Source organism: Sparus aurata, chromosome 23, assembly GCF_900880675.1.
Source record: "Sparus aurata chromosome 23, fSpaAur1.1, whole genome shotgun sequence".
NCBI classification, from domain to species: Eukaryota; Metazoa; Chordata; class Actinopteri; order Spariformes; family Sparidae; genus Sparus; species Sparus aurata.
Genome location: NC_044209.1, coordinates 19,867,292 through 19,887,949, shown reverse-complemented (window position 1 = coordinate 19,887,949; position 20,658 = coordinate 19,867,292). Strand labels below are relative to the sequence as shown.

The 20,658-nt window shown below is 42.5% G+C and overlaps 3 protein-coding genes across 3 annotated transcripts; all 3 read right to left on the bottom strand.

Annotated features, from left to right (window-relative positions):
• Positions 1–1,880: 1,880 nt before the first annotated feature.
• On the bottom strand, positions 1,881–3,887 carry ndufa4a (NDUFA4 mitochondrial complex associated a). The gene is made up of 4 exons (XM_030408957.1): positions 3,714–3,887; positions 2,805–2,893; positions 2,518–2,578; positions 1,881–2,154 (listed from the first exon to the last, which is right to left on the bottom strand). The coding sequence occupies exons 1-4, from the start codon at positions 3,753–3,755 to the stop codon at positions 2,098–2,100; spliced, it is 249 nt and encodes an 82-aa protein (XP_030264817.1). The 5' UTR covers positions 3,756–3,887; the 3' UTR covers positions 1,881–2,097.
• A 1,116-nt stretch (positions 3,888–5,003) lies between these two features.
• Positions 5,004–11,101, bottom strand: slc35b1 (solute carrier family 35 member B1). The gene is made up of 9 exons (XM_030408240.1): positions 10,384–11,101; positions 9,300–9,403; positions 9,031–9,161; positions 8,888–8,918; positions 8,318–8,478; positions 8,070–8,196; positions 6,302–6,408; positions 5,957–6,110; positions 5,004–5,737 (listed from the first exon to the last, which is right to left on the bottom strand). The coding sequence occupies exons 1-9, from the start codon at positions 10,506–10,508 to the stop codon at positions 5,685–5,687; spliced, it is 993 nt and encodes a 330-aa protein (XP_030264100.1). The 5' UTR covers positions 10,509–11,101; the 3' UTR covers positions 5,004–5,684.
• A 279-nt stretch (positions 11,102–11,380) lies between these two features.
• Positions 11,381–19,890, bottom strand: LOC115575858 (protein FAM117A-like). Its single transcript, XM_030408239.1, is given in 9 exon segments — positions 11,381–12,535; positions 12,538–12,725; positions 13,338–13,512; positions 13,626–13,851; positions 13,993–14,109; positions 14,818–14,931; positions 15,130–15,225; positions 17,829–17,974; positions 19,351–19,890. Coding segments are annotated over 9 exon segments (1,299 nt in total). The 5' UTR covers positions 19,475–19,890; the 3' UTR covers positions 11,381–12,422.
• Between the last annotated feature and the right edge of the window lie 768 nt (positions 19,891–20,658).

Here is a 20,658-nt window from a genome sequence, read left to right as displayed (position 1 = left end):
CTGTTGGTCTCAGCGCCTGGGCGAATTAACATCCGGCAGATGTTTAAAACTTCTCACCAACTGGCGTGATCTCTCCTCACAAGGTTTTCTGCATTTTTAAAACTACTTCTTCATCTCCCTTGAACTACTGGCCACACTGCTACACTGCACCCACGACTAGCAGAGGTACTGCTCCGTTGGTCCGTATCCGTACCCTTGCAGAAAACTTGCAGATATACAGATGAAATGGACCCATATACATATCTAGCATTAAGCACAAAGGAGCCTTAATGTTGCTGATTTTAACAGTCATGACAATAGAACGTCTTTATTTGAATGCATTTTATTTTTCAGATTTAGGAGTTTGCCATAAAAAAAGCCATTGATGCAAAACATAGAAACATTTTGTAAAGGTTTATGAAGTATAGAAATTCCCTGATTTGCAGAAGTCAAACACTTGCATACTGTACAGGCCCTGGATATCAAACTTTAAGGTGGCATTTGCTTTCAAGGCAGATGTTTGGGGTTTTTTTTTCAGTCGTACTATATATAAAGTTTGGCAGTTGTTAGAGACTTTAATGCTCATATTTCTAGAAACTTGAGCTCAACTAATCACTTTTCACATTTCAAGATGGAATCATTTTGCTTGGTTAACTGAATAATACATCCTACACACAGAAAGAAAGCTAAATCATACTGACCATACATATCTGCATGAAATGAGGTAGAAAAAAAAGGTTATATCTCATCTGAGTGATTCATTAATCCCGTTTTTTTTCCTTCCCTCAACCTCTTCAGCCACCAGTGACGCTGTCCAACCACGCAGCATGTCACCTGATTTTATTCTGCTCCCATTAGACTGGAAATCACAGATTACATCAACAAATATATAAGCTTGGGGAAATAAAGGCATCTTAATGTTTTTATCGATTTGAAGAACTATTTGAGAACTGGCACCAGATATTTGTGCCTGAGTCTGTAGAGTCGACAGGGTGAAGGCACTGGAACAAATCAAATGTTGTTCCACAGTGAAGCACTGTCACATGCTGTGCCAAAAGTTAATTTTCATTTCCCCAGGTGAATAAAAAGAAACAGATACGTGCGTGGAACGCTGCAGCCCTGCAGAGGGTGGGTGAAGATTTAGACGTGGGATTCTATTCAAACACTAAGGTCTCCTTGACATTTCCTGCACTGCGTTGGCTGCTCATCCTTGTCGCATTTCCCCGAGCTGCATATGGGACAGCATGACCTGTTGACATTTACAAAGTCATCTGTTTGAGAGCGATGGCATTCTATAAAGAGAAACACCTCCACATGTCCCAAAAGAGTACTGTTTCCATGGCACATGAACACATTATTGCTTTAAACAAACATCAGTCAACCTTTCAGAGAAAGAGCCACGTCGTCTCTCTCTCGCTCTCTCTTCCTTTTAAGGTCTGAAACTACTGCGTCTTCTGAAAGCTTGGAAAGTTATGCAGCAGAGGCGCAAGGCAGCTGGTAGGTCTCCTACACTGACCAACAGACTGGTGAGGTTTCGTCATCACAGATTCAGCTGCCACAGCTGCCGCCAGAGGGAGCCCACTGCTTCCATGTGACCAGGTTAAAGTCTGCCCTCGACATGCCGATAAGGTTCTGGATGGCAGCCAAGACTAGTGTGGCACATAATTCACCAGCAGCTGGGTTAAGGCAGGACGAAGGTGAAATGAGGTGAAGGCAAAGCCCATATAGTAACAGCAAAGCATGACCTAATTGTAAACAAAGCATGGACGGTGGTCTGAGTGGCAATGCAAATAAATGCATATAATATGCTTCAAACTAACAATGCAAATAAAAACATGATCCAAAATCAAGGTCATGAAGTGCAAAGGTCCCATAAATAGAATAACAACAAATGAAAACGGTTCTTTTCTCTGTATGGAGGAGAAAAGACTCCTTCACTTTATTGACAACCGATGATAATGAGAAATAAGAGACAACATTTCAAAAAAGCCAATGGGATGCAATGAGGAAACTTAAATATGAATCATTGTGCGGGTTCAGCCTCTGCATCCAGGAAGTTCACGATGGGTCTGTGCGGATCAGCTCATCTTTGTACTTTTGGTCCAGCTGATGTGACCTTTAGAAATCAGGGCCCTGCTTCTTCAGCTTGCTGTAGTCCATGTTCACTGCGTAAAACTAATAATACAAGCAAATGTTAACTCAAGAACAAAGAAAAGTGTGTGGCACAGAATCAATGTCAAAAGCTGACTTACTAAATCTTCTCATAATAGTCAAATACTCATCTCTGAATACTTTGAAATTCATTTGCCAACACAAGTGTGAGCAGGTAATGACTTTATCAGATTTGTTACTACAAGCCAGCCTTAACCAGATTATGTCATTTGATTTAATCCAACTGAAGGAATAATCCATGGCTCAGCAACAAGCCTGGCAAAGATCCATACTATGAATATAACCACCTACACTCTTCAGCATAGAAAGTCAAAACTGCAACACAGCATGATTAATACAATTTCTTAAGAGGTGAGAGAGGCACACCTTGTACTGATCGGTTGGGCCCAACTTTTGCCAGGGCTCTGGGTTGTTCTTGCGATCCCAGCTGCAGAGGAGAAAATAGGTACACATGAAAGATTAACCAACAGAGACCGTAACCTGACATTCACAGTCAGGTGGCAACAGACTTCGTTGTGTTACACAAACAGCTTATTTACCTTTTTCTCATCTCGTATCTCATTACATTTGCATTTGAGTAATAGGAAGAAAAGTAAAACAGTAGACAAAGGAAAGACACAAGACGGTTTTATGTGTTGTGACTGCATTCTTACCAGACATCAGGGTTTCTCAAGCCCAGACGAGCGAGGTACATCATGGACATCGCAGCCCCTCCACCGATGAAGACGAAAAGGGGGATCAGCTGCAAGTGACAGACAGGTTGGCGAGAGAAACCTTAAATTTAAGAGAACTGTCACAGCTGTAACAGTAATATGCCAGTAAAACCAGACTGATAACAACTTGTGTATACTGTAAACATACTGCTTGGCACAACTTGTCCGGGAAAACCAGCTTCAAAACTGCCCATTGTCGATGAAAAGTAAACAATCCCTCTGTTCACTGTGCCTCACCTTGCCCTTGCAAACGGCAGCTGTCAAGCATTGACAGAGCCAGTTTAGATCGTCTACTTGTTTATTTATCCCTTGTTCGGTCACCACTTCTGGATTGAGTTATCTTATTTAAGTAAAATAACATGTTGTACAGATATACCGTGAATTATTATTAAAAGCTTACGTTCTAGTGGAAGTAAACACGTCGGGGTGCAATGTACTAAGGCTACCTAGCCAGCCAAATTGCTAACTAGTAGCATAACTTGCTATTTTCAGCACAGCAGACCCTCTGCTTGGCTAATGCTCAGTGGCTTTCGTCTTGTGGTTGAAGCCGTGACCTGATTTGACTCCAACACATCAACAGTGCCAAAAAGTCTTGAAGCACGCAGAATTGGGAAATCTGTTTTAATCCATAATAGTTATAGAACATGATAAACAGTGGCGAACATCGTTTTTCTTTTAACAGAAAGTCTCAAAGTCAGTGCGGTCAAAGTCAGAGTACTAGCTTGCGACAGCTAGCAACGCTAACTAGTTCAGCTAAGCTAGGTTAGCCTCAACAACCCACGGATGGCGTAACTTTACAACAGGACCTCTAATATTAATTCATATCGATGATAACCGGGCTATACTTACAGCTGGGTGGCTTTTCAGCTGTTTAGCGACTGTGGCCAGCATTTTGAAGGTTGTGACGGATGCCTTAACTCACTTTGAGTAGAAATAAACGGATTACCAACAGTCGTGCCAAAAGGGTGCGCAACGTAATCTGCCAGATCTGGCGGAAGAAAGGCCGAGGATACACACATATATAGGATGCTAGGATAGTGCCTGACAGACAGTGGCGACAACACTTGGTTTTTTATTATTATATCTAAAATATAGAGCATGTATGAGAAACTGCATGTAATGAAAACTGTAGAATTTTGTGTTGTTTCATCCTTATGCTGCTATGTCGCTTCAACAATTATTTTCCATGCAGCATTTTCACTCTGGCAGAGCAGCAGTCGGTTAAAATGTGCAAGAATCACCACAACAAAACAAATCAATACACGAGTAGTGACCACAGACATCCCTCTCACTGATGAATTCACATTACTGCTCTAAATGTATGTTAAACAATATAATGTCTGTACTGAATCCTGTCTCACAAAACACTTCTATGGCTATATCTGATCATTACACCAAGTTGTAGTAATTCCACTGTTTCCTGTTATACTTGATTCGCTTTAAATTATTCAAATGAAAGCATTTAATTGAAATGACTAACAGGTCTGTTAAATCAATAACTGTCAGTGGCATAATTGAGAGATAAAATAAAATAGGTTGGTTTACTGCTGCGGTCTCCTCACTGTGAGGAAGTGAACCGTCTGTATCACAATGTGACAGCAGGGGGCGCTGCTTCCTCCATCAGATGTGGAGGAAACGCCACTCATTTCCAAAACAATTGATTGCTTTTACAACTTCTACTACTTTGACCTCAGGTTAAAGGAGCTGTCCCCTAAATCATAATCACTACTCCACCACTTTTACAATATTTTTTCTCTGTTTCTCTGTAAAAAAGATTGGTTTTGAGATGCCACATACTCATTGTGTATTGATGAATTCCAACAATTAGAATATGTTTACATGTTGTTATTTGAATCAACCATCACAGACATGTCTTTTTAAAGAGAACAAAACATTGGATGAGCTATACGTTGTGTTGTGAAATAGAAAGTTGGTAATAGACCTATTGATCTACAATAAAAAAATAAAAACAACAAGGTGGTTAAGTGATAAGTTGCTGGTAATACTTATTTCCTCTTGTTGTTTCCCCTATTGGCTATTTCACAGTTGTTTCTAATAAGCAGCACCCTAGCGGAGACGAGTATCTCGACTGACATCAACCAATCAAGTGATGTGTGTGAAATAAAAAGAAAATCACCATGACATATCACAATTTCCCTTTTATGGCAAGTTATTTTCAACTTGTAGAAAATAAAAATAAAAACAATTCAAAAGTAAGATTGGACATCACAGACAACCGTTTGTATTTTTATAAATGACATGATACTTAGCTAATTGTCTGCCAAGAAAATAATCTACATGTGTGATAGTTACAGATTAATTACAGATATTCAAGCAGCAACTTGTAAACTGAGACTTGTTGGATGGTAAGTTCATGAGTAGAAAGCTGGAAACATATGTCTTCGGCCTTGTTTGGTTCAATGTCCATCCAAGGGAGGTGGAGCTGGTTTCAGAAAAATTATAATTTGTCTAAATACAGTATTTTCCACTTGTGTCTTTCAGTCGATCCAAACTCCTCCACAAGAGGGTCATATCTTACAGTCGAAAAAAAAAAAAGATGTTATTGGCTCATCACAGTCCATTCAGACCTTGTTCTTGATCCCAAATAAACGTGTCTTTTTAAATATATCAACAGTACACAGAAGCTGGAGTTAAAAACTACAGGCACTCTTTTTTAGACACAGAAAATCTGAACTGTACTTAAATAAATCATAGGCACCTACAATAGGCCCGCATAGGATGTCTTAAGAAAATAAGATACTGGCTATATAGTGTTTCCATTTGATGTGCAATGTCTTTCTCTCGTGTGCTCCAGATGTTTTAATGTGTTGTCTTCTTGGGGGTCTTGCCAAATTTAGCATCCAGTCCGAGACCTAAAGTGAGAGAATCAAAGATGTGAATGCTTATTTCAGGTTTCTGCAAGCATTTTGCGAGCACTACAGCCTGTCATTAGTATTACGCTGAAATGCTGCATTAATGGGAATTATTTTTTTATTTCTGAGACAAGACAGGGAGAAAGAGTAAGAGAGACATGCAGGCAGTGTTAATAAATCCAAAGGGAAATAGGGTGTGAAGTCAGAATTATCTCTCACCGAGGAAGACCAGGACGGTGCCAACCCACTGCATCGAACTCATGACGTTGCCAAACAGAAGCACAGAGCCGAGGATGGTGAAGAACTTCCTTGTGGTGGTGACAATGGAGCAGGTCAGAGGCCCGAAGTTCACCACCGTCATAAAGATGAAGGTCTGGTAAAGGAATTTAAAAAAAAAAAGAAACACATCATGGAATGTAACGTGAAGGATGCTCATCATCTATAAGCATTCCTTCTAAAACTTTTATGGAGGAAAATTATTTCTTCTCACTGCGCAACACAACATGAACCATCAACTCAAACTAGTACACAAGCCACATCAAGTCCTTATGTCCATTCACTTACCTGGCCTAAAGCACTGGTCACTCCAAACAGAAGAATGTTGTAGATGATGCTCGGGTAGCGTTCAGTAAAACTAAGGAAGTCCGACACCTCCCCTGTCGTCAAAACAACTGAGAGCAGAGAAGATGAAAGCGTCAATTAAAAAAAAAAAGAAGATAGCATTAACATCATTTCAAAATAACCTGAGTAATTGAACATAATGTCACATATTTCTGCTGAGATGTGCTCAGAAAATCAGACCACAGTGTCCCCAGTGTGGGCATACGGCACCACCAAGTGTTGGAATAAGGTAACAACAACACGATGAAACAGTGTGGGGGTGTCATGGATTCGTGGGGGTGGAAGCATAAGAATATGTTTGTGTCTTGGGAAGTCTCAGCACTTCAAAGCTATCAAAGGCAGAGTTCTTATAAAAGGTAACAGAAGTGTCTTTAAGTGTTTGTGGTTTTGACAAACTAAATTCATCATTTTGAAAAACAAATATAGCATATTCTAAATGAAATATGGACTCTGGAAGTGAGAAGCATGTGTGAAGGAGAACTAGGCATTTACAAAGAGACGGCAGGCACTGCCAGTTAGTTTGTTAGAGGAATGATAACAGTCTCTCAGTCCTCATGCTGACTTTGACCTTTTGATCTTTATCTTACAGCCCATTAGTGGCTGGCCTTAGAAAGCCCCTCGTTATATTGCATTTGTTTTATGAGCCTTATTCTTCAGCATATTATAGCAACCACCTCACAGAACTTTGCAGCTTTGAGGTACAGGATTCCTTATCTATAAAGATAACACTCAATACTTCGCATGGACTGAATTAATGAGTTTCTGGCTCCGGGGAGAAAAAATGTTCACCTTTTCTGAAAGGAGTCTCTAACGTAGCAGTTATTGGTTTTTTATTTGGGTTTTATGCTTTGGAATTCTGGAATGTGATTAGTTACTGCATCACAGCAGCTGTTCGTCCTGGGGTCCATGGTGTTACAAATCCACACAACTACTAGTGACAAGACTTTTTAAGAATATAGCACACTGCACTTACAGCAATGATATAATTCAGCTGATTATACTAAAGCAGTTTGATTAACTGTCGAGTGGACGAACAGCTCAAGGAAACCAGCACGCTAACAAAAGATCTAAACACGTAGTCAAAGGTCCAGTGGGTATGATTTAACAGGCTTAATTGGCAAAAATGAAATATAATATTCAGAACTGTGTTTTCATTAGTGTATAATCACCTGAAACTAAGAATCCTTGTGCGTACAGGTCGGCAGGTCTGCTAATTTGAAATGTTTCAATGTACACATGCAAAACTGCAATTGCATGATGCAGTATCCTGTATAATGTGGCACTGGCGAGCAACACAATACATTTTAAAAGTTTCGCCTCAAGAACAAGAAGCTATGTACCGTTGAGTGTCAGGGTATACAAACATTACAACTCTTTAATTCAAAGAAATACGTTTTTGTGCAGCAATGAGTTTATGACATTTCAGTGTTTCAAAAAAAACATTACTGTATTATAAAATGTTAAAACTTTTGGTGACCTGAGCTTTTTCTGAGAATTATTCAGAGAAAGTTTTGAAACAGGACATTGCTTCATTCTGCTATATTTTGGCAGAACTGAACCATATCAAGGTGATTCTGCTCATTAGTGTCTCCTCTCTGGCTGCAGGTGTGCCAGTCAGTGAAATGGCCTGGTAGTTTTTGGTTGGAAAACAGTGGCTGGCACTTCAGTGTTCAATTAGACAAGAGTTTGGCAGAAAGCATGGTTGACTCACTTAGTCCAAGCACCAGCATGGACCACAAGTTGATGTTTAGCATCATGTGGTTGGCAGTCGTCTGGAAGCGAGACCTCATGTGATCCTGGGCCACGCCAGTCAAGCCGTCCAATGTCAAAGAGATCAGCTATGATCAGCAAAACACACAACCAAGCCATGAAAAGTCACAGTACGACACATATTGATTGATAACATATGGCGATAAGAGGAATATAAGTGAAGGGGGACATAAAGCTATGTTAACTCACCAACAGGATCTCTCCAAACCCAAAAACATGGTCATCTGCAACAGCTGAGCTCTTGTTGGGTTTGTAGAGGAACAAAGCTACACCGCCCACAATGAGCAGCACACAAAGGTACTTAGCCAGTGGGTACCTCTTCCTCAGTATTGTCACACCGAGGATCATCACTGCATCAACACAACAATGAGAGATGGGTTAATCCTATCCTTCACCCCTGAGAGGAGAAAATATGGACGGTGAAAGCATGTGTCTGTGTCTGTGTGTGTGTGTCTGTACATGTAACATGAGATAACAAAGCTACGAGTAGACTGACATAATCTTCATGTACAAACAGAACATACTGTAACCTGCCATGTATGCTCTCACTCATCAGAAAAGAGTTTGTGTACTCAGTGAGTCCTTGATCCATTTAAGAAGATATGAGAATCTCTCGGGTTTGTCAAGAACCATATGCACATGGGTAACATACACATACACTTGGTAAATATGTACATCAGCACATTACATAATGGGACCCGGCAGACTCGAAGATTAGTAAGGCAGAGGGTTAACTAAAAGTAACTGTATTATAATTACCTGGTATGGGCTTGCAGGATTTTCCCAACACCTATCAGAACAATAACACAGCTTTAGAATCCAAAAGCACCAGCATCATTAAAAGATCAGGAAGAATCATGTTAACCAACTATCTTTGCTACATCTACTAAGATCAGACTCACCTGTGTGGGGTAGTTGACATATTGAAGGGCAGAGTTACTGGACACCATGGCCCCAAGATAAGAAAGAGAACACAACCCATAGAGCCAGTTCTTGGTGTGATCCGGCTTGGAGCCCTCGAAAAACTGGATCACTGATGAGAAAGCAGAAGATTATTCTTTAACTGTTAAAATTCAAAACAAAAGGTTGCCAGGCAGAATAACAACTTCAGAAATTTATTTTGGATGCCTTTGCTAAGTTTGTGTGTCTGCTCTGTACAGCACATACTCACAGATCTTAGCAAACAGAGCACTGATGATGCACTGGATGCAGACCAACGTCCGCGCGAATCTGAACTTCTCCTTTTTGTCTCCCTGACCATATTCACCTCGAGTACTGTGAAATCAGAGTAAAAACACTGTTAAATATAAAAGATCACAGACAGTGGCTCTGAAACTGAAGTAGCTAACCACAAGACTTCCTGACAGGAGCGAGGGTTAATGGGTGGAGTGCTTTCAAGAGTCTCCAAGCTATGAAAAGTCCCCTCAGAAAGGAGAGGCCACAATGCATTAAATTACAACTGACAGGGAGGGGTGGGAGAGGTGACATTTTGCTAGAAGATTTTTTAGGAGTAGTGTTGCATGGTGTTAATGAACAGTAATCACCAAGAGCCCATAGGAAACAGTAAAGTCAGTATTGCTTAATAACAAGATATAATGGAAGTCAAGCATTCAGTTTTTGGAAAAGGCTGTCTGGGGGAGAAACCAGTTTGAAGTCATAATTTCGAAATATGATCCCAGTCCCCTCTAGTGAGTTGGGCGACAAAATACCATATGTGTCATGACTCCGTATGTGATATGCCACAGAGGCTGTGCTCAACTTGCTCATTTAATCTGTCTAGAGAATCACAAAGGACTATTATAACTTGTTGATTTGGTTCAGTTGCATGTAAATTCATAATATGAAAAAAAATCTGTTGCCGTCACAGAACAAAAGTATTACCCCATGTACAAGAAGGAACTCGAGATGTAGTCCACCTGCTTTAGGGTACAGGGGCTGTTTCTGATAGTAACAAAATGTCCCACCAAACTCCATTGCAAAATCTTAAGATTTAATGTCAGATTTGCCTGTCGTATTGCTATAGGCCACGTTGTGTGAGGCTGCATAACGAATATATTGTACACACCAGCATAATATAGACTTTATTACTCATTAACCAAAGCAATGTCAAGTATCACGAAGCTCGTACTGATTCTGGAACTCTCCATGCGCATGCCAACATTAAACCAGATGTTTTTTGAATGGAGTTTGGCACAGAAGAAAAAAGGACGTGGTCTGTAACAACCGTTTGACATACGCTGCCAACTGTTACTTACATTGTCTCTTGTAGTATTCCGTAATAAAAGTAACAGACGAAAACTCCGAGGAAGCAAACCATGAACCGTATCCGCATATTGTCCCACAGAGAGACGGGCTTCCCTGCTCCCTTTCCCGCAGCCATGCTGTTGTCCACCAGTCCCGGTATGGTAAGAGACACCGCTCCGCTCCCCGCGCCCCTCACACCGACGTCCCGCTCCAGTATCTCGATGTCACGAGCCCGGAAATGGTGCCCGCGGTTTTCACGTTAGCTCTGGTTTCTGTGATAACGGCAAGATTTCGCGGATAAATATCGCCAAACCGTGTTTTTCTCAGCAAATTTGTATTTTTTCCAAAGCGTGCTAATGGTACCTTGACTTGTCTGGAGCTGCACTGTATCATGTAATTTGTTTATATTGACTCATTCTGGTGTATTCCCTGTCTCCCGACAGTCTGAATGTCTTCGTAAGGACAGCTGTAAAATCAACAGCATCTGGTAATACAGGCTACTGTCAGGTTGGTGTTTTCATTGAGAAAATAAAACCTATTATTATCGAGGAAGAGCGGTCGCGTCAGGATAATTTTAATTTGTTGAAGGACCTCGGTGATGTCTACAGCCACGCCTAAACTGTTAGATGTAATTTGTTAAACTGAATATCGGACGTAAATGCTGGTGGTGTGTTTAGTTTAATCGTGTCGACCCGATGTCAGAAACGACGCCAGAAAATTAAATTATTCTCGTTGTAATTGCGTTTTCTTGGGAGGGTTTTTTTAATGTGGCAGTCGCAAAGGCAGCTTATCAAAAATATGAGGTCCTTCCTCGAAAATGTCGCGGGGCTTTTTGTCGTCCTAGGATGTGGATTAAATGCATTGGTCCATGTAAGGCAATTGGGCTTCCTTGTGGCCCAATCACACAGCAGATTTGGGCGAAAGGGGCGGTGCTTGGGTTTAAAAAACCGCAAATCCACGTGTCAAAGACAGGACACAACAACAAGAAAACAACCCACAGGAATGACATGTTTTTGAACATCCAGTAATTCTGGTTATTTTTATTTTCTTCACAGTAGCAACAGCCTACTTAACATTTTTGATGTTTCCTCACTAAAAAATATGAACAGAGTTGATGCTCAGGTCTGAGAAAACACAGGACTGACAAATAATACCTATTTTTCATGAGCATCCACTTATTATCTTTACTATAGGGCATGTTTTTCAAGCAGTGTTGCATAGGATCATGCTGACAGGACAGTGTTTTATCCATTTGTAGAGAAGGAGTCAACCTCTTCCATAACAAACATTACTCTCTGGCAGAATCACATAAAGAGGCTCAGATTGAACAAAAACAAATCTTTAAAAAAAAAAAAAAAAATGCAATAACATTGCAACAGTTTGGTTAGAACAATGCCTGTGTGGGCACATAAAGCTAGTTAAACATCCACTCCTGCTTATAGATCACCAAAGTATGAACAGGAACACAAGTCGATTTCTTCAGTGAATACAAAAATAGTATCACCAGCCTCATAACTCATTACAAAGATACAAAAATATATATCTTCCTAGAAATGCATCTGTAGAAAAGTGGGCCATCAGAAACTACAGGCCAAACATATTTCTTTTCAGTCAACAAACCCATCAAGTTTTTTTTTCTTCATTAAGTTGATGCTGAAAGTTAATCTAAACTTTATTCTTTACTAGGAAGTCAATCAGTAGTAAAGGATAGAAAGAAAGTAATGCTCAAGTGTTCTAAGTGCTTGGGTTTTTGACTCTGAACTCATGAAAATGTCCCCAGCAGACTGCAGTCTTTGTGTGAATCACTGACACATAACTAAAACAATCATCAGTTTTATCAAAAAAAACAATGTCAAAAACTCAGTCAACCATAAAACTACAGTCCTGTAATCTAATTCATAGCCCACATGAGGAAATACTAGGACAGTTTAAGTGCTGACGAGGTAAATATCAGCTGGATGCAAGCATCCTGCAGTAGGATGTAATCAGCAAAGCAGATATTCCAGAGAGTGATGAAATGCTCACAGTCCAAGTCTCCTAGTTTGCCACCTTACAGCAGTGATGAGTCAGGTAAACACAGGTATCTGTTGGCACCCCGCAGTGCGTTTAAATCCTGAGACGCTCTGCTTGGATATCCACCTACTGCATACCCAGGTGCCTGGTGGGAGAGGCCTGACCTGGGCAGCCGGTGACTGGAGAGACTGACAGGCCGCGGAAGAGGAGGTCCATGGAGGGCAGGAGGGGCTTCAGGAGACTGACGGGGCAGAAAGCGGAGCCTCCGTGGGGGGTAAAGTTTACTTTATTGGGATCAGGGCAGGAGGGCTGGAGGAGCGGCTCTTCCTGACAGGCAGAGCTGAGAGTGAAGAGATGGGGAGTAGGAAATGTCAGAATATAGTGAAAAATATCATGTACTGAAAAAACTGAATTAAAGACATCAGTTTCCACTGATACAGTGACTGAAGTATTATCATTTTGGCATTTTCTTACTAAGATTAGATGGTCTGATAAACAACTACTAAGCATTTTTTAAAATTGTTTTATTAAGATTAATCTATACTTCAATATGCATTAACTAGCAGTCAACTATGCACTTATTAACAGTTAACTATGCTTTCTGCAGCAACCAGATCTGTGGTGCCTTATGAAGTGTAATGAATTCTTTATCATGCACTTATTTACAGTTTTTTAAAGATTATTTTTATCGGCTTTTGCATGTCTTGTAACCTTAATGAAAACTCATAATAAATGCATGAGGAAGAATGTGTTCACCTTAATAAGGCATTGCTCTTGATTCAGATTTAGTAGCTGCAAAAAGCATAGATAACTGCCAATTTTGATCTCATCTTAATTTGGAGCTATAATGATTTGTTATATTGGGACTTGGGCTGCCTAGCAGCCTTTTCTGGATTGCTTTCATGATTATATGATCTATGCATGATGCTTTGGTCTAAACAGTGTGACTTACAACGCCTCCTCGCATACTCGTACTCGCTCGCAGCCTTCCGGTGGCTCGCGCTGGAAGGAGCAGGTTTTGCTGGGGTGAGGAGAGGAGGAGCAGGGCTGCATCAGAGGAGGATCCAGTGCAAATGAAGGGAGCAACGTCGATGGAGACGGACACAGGGTCTCACAGTCCACCGGCTCTGTGGGGAGGGGCGTGATTATCCAACATTTTATTAAAAATACAATAAGAAATACGGAATAAAACTTTACACATTTGTATCTGTTTGATACAGTTTAATGGGACAACACTAACCTGGATGTCCCATGGGACAGGGAGACTGCGATGGAGACAAAAGAGATGGGTTCAGTGGGCATGGGGAATTTGAAGGCGACAGAAGCGACGGATCTAGCGGACAAGGGGACTGAGAAGGAGAGAGGAGAGACGGATCCAGAGGGCCGGGGGAGGGCTCACTCTGAGAGCCACTGCTGCATCTCTGGGCAGGGACAGGGGCCCTGTGGCCATCTGGGATATCCAAAAGCTGGAATATTCAGGAAACAAGTGATCAGAAGACTGTATCGGCAGTAGTTATAACATCTTAATTTCATCATTGCTCTGCTGGGGCTTAAAGGGAGTTCACCAGGGGCAAACAAATGTTAAGTGCATTACTCAGCGGTCTAACCTCATGCTGATCGTCAGGCTTCTCAGAGACAAACACCTCCTCCAGCTCCAGGTTCAGGCCTTCAACGCTACGTCGCAGCCGTGGAGCGAGTCTGTTCAGCGGCATCAGGGGCGTAGTCTGCACAGAGTCGACACAAGCAAATGCAGTGAGAATGTGTTTGTGTGCTTAAAAAGCAACCGTGTTTCTTTATTTGTGCACAACTGTGGCACTGTTTCTCGATTCATTCCGCCCGTATTTTGAACTGTGCGGCGCAATCACGGACACGCGTGATGGATGGAGACCATTGTATCCGCTGTTGTTGATAGACGCACTCTAATCGCTTGTAATTTGGATACAGGGTGTGTATTTGATTAATCACAAATCTAGTCACTGTGAACCACACAGGTTTAATGTGTCTTGTTGCGTTGTCTGTGGCGCACGGCCCCGAGCACTCTTCTGTGTTTGTTCTTTGTTTTACTGAACATCCAACACGCTGCTGCTGGTTACGGAAAATACAGTAGATGTGCACATATATGCTTTCATTTTGCCTTTTTTTTTTTTTTTTTTTTTAATCAATATCTGATGCCTACACTCCACATGTCTGCCTCAAGATTGGCACTGTATGCAGGTTTCAAATTGTCTTTCTGTGACAGCATGTCAGCAACACAGGAGCTTTGATGACAGCCGTTCCTAAGAAAAGCCCCAGTGTTTTTTTATAACCCTGTTACTAAGCTCCCCCTTAGTTTGCCTGTGGAGGACACTGTGGCATCAGTAGCACTCGTGAAAACTTTGCCCTTTGTGTCTTCACCGCACATGTCATCAAAAGACAAAGGAGCAGTGGGCTACCTGAGTGATGCCTGCTGCATGACCTGCCGGCAGGGGGTGATGGGGGGGCTCGTATCCTGCCGAGGGAGTGGCGTGGCGAGAGCGCTTCTGCAACTGGTGCCTCAGCTTGGCCACCTGAGGGCAGAGTGGAGATGAAAAATGAATCAGGAGTCACCATATTTCATTCTAAAAAAGGCGAGAGGTTACTCACTTTTTCCCTCAGGGGCAGTTAATGTTTCATGCTATCAGTGGGAGGGTGTGGGAGTGTGAGAACGAGTGAGAAGCAGAACAACTGATTAATGAAATGTCATGGTGACGAACTGAATAACTTGCCTCCCTCAGGTGCTCTGCACTGCCCCACGACGCCGAGCGCTTGTGTCCGCCGCCGCTTCTCCTTCCTCGGGTCTCCTCGGCCCAGGAGCTCGGAGTCTTTGCAAAAACAAATTGTAACAGTGAGGTGAATAAAGAGTCCAGTGTTTGTCTGTGTAACCTTTGGCCACTTGGGAAGAAAATAGCCCTTTTTCTGGCTGAAGTTCAGGCTGACCTTTTGCAGGGCTCTTACATTTTCTGCTAAACCCAGTGAACTCCAATCAACACAACAACTTGAGAGCGCAACTCACAAGTGGAGCCCCACAGCTGTCTTGCACACCTGCCTCACAACAGCTGTACGGAAGGAGGCTACGAGAAAACCACTCTGAGCTGCAAAACAGCCCCGCTTCCACGCACACATAAGAAAACATCCAAACCACATCATTGTAAAGACTATAAATACAGTGCAAGTATCGGCATTCAACACCTCAGTGCACACACACACACACACACACACACACACACACACACACACTAACCCCTGTTATTCACAAAGTCACGTACTGTAGAGGAAAAACAACCAAGACAAACAGGGAGACTTTTTTTCGTGCACTTCTTCTTTTGTCAGTCACAACTCCAAACTGTCCTACTTCCACTCATGACCGTACCGATTTCTTCACATTGACTCTCGATCTTCTACCAGGGGGGGTCTGGTTGACCGCTCCGAGCTGTTGTTTGGGAACCGACGACTGGCAGTTCATCATCACCAAGCCGAGCCGACCCGCAGGATCAGCAGAGTTTTTGGTGCCTCCGCAAGTCAACCGCTTCACACACTTACAAACAATCTGATCCGCTCACTGGTGTCCATGCCATTCATGAGGCAGCTTACGTTACACAAGGTCCCATAGCTCTCACCGCCCGCACTGTGGCTATGTCATGGTTTTCCGTCCCCAAAATACGACCCGTTCTTTAGAAGTCTGCCCCACGACTCAGAGAGATCCTACTGGCGCCATGACTGCCGGCAGGAAAACCCTGACACCATCTTCTGCCCTCCACTCGTACGCGGCCCATCGCCTGGCTAAATAAGTCACAACGCAGTATGACTCGGTGGTACAGTGACATCGGTGTAGAGTTACAGCTCCCAACCCCCCATCCAATCATCCAAAACATGAACAGGGGGATCATGGGACACAAACCTATAAAAAGACTCAAAGGTAGCAGACTATGTGGTCTGGTATGGCTGGTGTTTGCAGCTCGGGCGTCTCATTCACGCGCGCTTAATTCCTGTTTGCGAGGTGTCCACAATAATAGGAACAGGGCAGCAACTAAAGATTATTTTTTTTATCATTTATTAATTTCTCAATATACAATAGAAGAAAATCCTTTCTAGTGAAGAAGACTGTATCAAAATTAAATACCCTATCCTATAATTTCTATTATTTTATTTTTATGATGAACAGAGATGTTAATTTAATTATACAAACTACTAAAGCAATCTCACTAAAACATTTTTCTTGTAGTAAATCATATTTTAACATGTGCTTCCTTTTTGTGTCCATGTTGTATGTCATCATACTGTCACCTGTTTGTAGCAATTTTGTGTTCAAAGTTAGCGTTGCTTTGGAACTCATTGTTCCATGGAGGTTGTTTTAACATCTATTTATTTAACATTTATTTACTGCTTTGTCATAAAATCGACCAACAAGAAGCACAAACAACTATTCATTTGTTTTCATGTGAAATGTTTGCGTGGTGATTGGTGTGTTGATCGATTGCTGCTTGCTTGAACAGCAAACTGACCCAACACTGTCTTGTGTTCGACCGAGTGTTGCACACATCTGTAGAATTACCACATAACTACAGAAGGGTTAATTAAAATTTTTGTTGTTATTCTGAGAACACTTTTTGGGTGGAAATGTTGCACATAATTAAGTATTTATTAATAGGTATTTTGTTTTTATATGCATTACTATAAGTGACATTCTTTATATTTTTGTCTTATATCATCTGATCATGTTACAATCTCAATAAATAAATCCACATCAGTGAATCCTGTTGTACGACTTGCAGGGAGCTGCACTAATATGCCTTATGAAGAATAAAAGGAGCAGAGAACAATCAGTCATAGCATCTGAAATGATGCAGAGGAACTCTGGCAGAAGGAGCTGCTGGGTGGGGTGGCGGCGGTGGGCATATGTGTGTGTGTGTGTGGTTTGAGGAGAGTGCTGGGGGATGGGGTGTCTGTATAATGAGGTCAGGAGGGGTCTGCTCCTCACAATGGAGGCAAAGGGGGTTCGCTCGGGTTTAAACTGTGTCAGGAGCGAAGACGAAGCTGCGGAGCTTGGTGATGTTCGTCGGGGCTTTGTTGCACTAGTTAGGAGCAGATACAGTCGAGGGGGGAGCGAAGGGGAAAAACAGAAGAGTTTTAAGAAGAACAAAAACGACTATTTCCAGTTGGCTGCCTTCTACCCACAGCGTCAAACGGGAAACACCAGACACCTGCAGAGACAACATCTGATATCTTGTCCTCTCTATACAAGAGAAGCAGAGGAGAGGAGCGTTTGGTCTCCTTTTCTTCCTGCGCGAAGCAACAGGTTTTATGGAAAAAACTGTTCTCACGCTGGCTCAGGCATAGCTTTCATTCATCCGGCCCCGGGGTATCCTTGATTACAGTAATCACATCAACAAATTCAACAGTGTCACGCTAATACGTTAATATTCACCTGCGTGGCTTTGTCGTTGACACAGCTCACGGCCGTGCTCTCTGCCTCTTTGGGCCACTGTCCCTGCAGGTATGGTCCAACGATGGCGTCCAAGGAAAGAGTTCGGCGGATGGTGGGCCTCGGCGGGCGAGCAGACGTCTTGTCAGCTTTTTGGAAACAGAGATAGAACACATTACCTCAGTTGTGCAAGACTTTCTCTGAGTACTTGTCAAAACAATGTCTGTCTAGCAGAAACTCGTGCCTGTGTGATCATGTTTAGTAACCCTGGATGTGACATGTATATGTAGAGAAAAAAAACTCCCTTTAAAAGGAGGCTAAACACTGTTTTAACATCAGTGGTAGTTGTTCACAAAATTGCTCCCAGGCTTCCTCGTCAGAGTGTGTGTGTGTGTGTGTGTGCGTGTGTGCGTGTGCATGTTGGCAGCTCTCTGTAATCTCTGGCAGGTGTGGACCATGCCTTTGACCTGGAGCAAAGCCATCCAGCTACACAACACGGGCAACCACAGGATACCGAGTACACCGAACCCAAAATCCCACACACACACACATACACACACACTCTATGCTGTTGTTGCAGGGTAAACAGGATGTATAAATAAACAACACTACATGCAGATGTGACTTTCGTGGATAGAGCTGAAGAAACTACACCGACAAAGACGCCTTAAAAGCCGCTGCTGTGCTGGCACGAAGTGCGCAGCAGAAATCCCACAGGTCAGAGTGCAAAGGGGCGGCTGAGAGTCCAAATAACATTATGAGAAACAGTGTTATGTTTCAGGGTTAGCCGCCTGCATTGTTGATTCGCTCATAGCATGTTGGAATTGTACTTTTGTTTTTCCAAGTCGGCTGGTCAAAATGAGGCAGTTTGTTTCCTGAAGTTTCACGAATAACCACTGCAGTCATCAGACCAAGCCTGGTTCTTTGAATCAAACTGTGGTACCTTTTTAAAGTAAGTTCAATGAGTCATCATTCTTTAAGGGGCAAAAGTTAAAAAGATGTATTCAAAAATGGCTTTTCATTCGTTGGTTATGACATGCCTGATGTTATGGGCTGCAGCCAACTATATTTATTTGCATCACTGATTAATCTGCTGATTATTATTTCTAGTAAAAAATTAGTTGTTTTTCCAGTAAAGTTTCCATCACAGTTGCCCAGAGCTCCAATATTTGTTAAACCATCGGTTCAAAACCTCAAAGTATTGAATTTAAGGTCAGAACAAGGCAGCATCTGTCAGTAGCTGGAACGCACAAATGTTTGGCCTTTTTTTTCTGGACAAAAAGATTAATCACTTCTCAAAATAGTTGCAGATTCATTTTCTGCCTGCCCTTCTCCCTTTTGTGATACAATAACAGAAAGAAAGAAGCAATGGGAAGTCTGATTAGTTGCACATATAAACATCCTTCATCATTGAAAACATGCTTTATAAGTCAGATAATGAAAATAAACTCTTCAGCTCTGGACCACATGGAAGTGAATGCAGTCCTCCTCCTCCGCGTGTGTGTGTGTGTGTGTGTGTATTTACCCGTCTTGACCTCTCTGCAGAGGAGAGCTGAGCCCCTCTGGAGCTGGTATGGGACCGTGGCTCTGAGGGGCTGCAGGCTGGGGGTGCTGCACCCCCGAGGTGCTGCTCCACTTCTGCCCGACATCCCCCACTCACTCCGCTTATGAAAACACACACACACACAGACACGCACGCACGCAGACACACGCACACACACAAACGACTCAGCTTTTCCTCTTCGCGTCGTTCTCTGCAACTCTCCGTGCCCACACTCAGTTCATCCGCAGCGGTGATCCCCGGCTCTGATCGGGCCTCCTGTTGGGCACCCAGCTTTCTTTTGTGATGATGACCATGATTTTGAGTTGCCTCTTCACACAGCTTCACGCTCCGAGTTGAAGATAAAAGTGTGGACGAGCTGAGTGTGAGCCCGCACAGCTCAACGCGTCTCACGAAATCACGCACTTCGTCATGCTGCGGTGTTGGAGGGGGGGCGGGGGGAGACCACGCACTGCTGCTCGTTCACGCTTTTTCCTGCAAAGTGACAACACAACAGCTCAACCTGTGCAACTATCTCGTGTAGTGTATCATTCCAAGGGGAGGGCCGATCTGGTTGGCTGCTGCGGAATACTACTGAGCGCCCATTGGTTGGCGCATCCATCTGTCTCCTGAAGGGAAACCCCTCCCAAAACTTAAAGCTCCTATCCACTTGGTTGAGATTTTTTGCCCCCACTGTGCAGAGCATATCCCCCTCCTCCCCCTCTCGAGCCCACGTCCAGACCCCGGGTCTATTCACACTGGATATGTGCGTGTGGTCTCTTAAGTGGACCCCTAAGGTCACTACAGGGGCTCAGAGGGGCCAAACTTCCCCTTTGGTATCTTTTGATGTGGTACTGAGAGAAAAATGGTCTCTTTCCTCAAAGTGTCTTTAATGTATTTTTCTAACCGAATATGCATAAAAAATATATATATATATACATATAAATTGCTGTCATGTCTTGAAATCACTGCTTTAAAGGAATAGTTCGCCCCAAAGTGAGAATAGTTCAGCCGTTATCTTTTCTCACCCCAATGCCGATGGAAAGTCAGGTGAAGTTTTGTCGCCAGCAAAACATTTCTAGAGCTTCATCGCAAAAAAAGCAAAAAAAAAAAAACAGCATTGCAGTATTCTCCTAAACAAGTTAAGTAGATGGGGACTTGTTGCAATAAAAAGCGGGGGAAAAAAACAATGACTCCACACAGCTTGTCCAGTATATAATCAGAAGTAATCAGAATGCCTGGGATCCCAAACGTATTTGAAGAATGCATTGTTTACACCCTTTTTGAGATGAA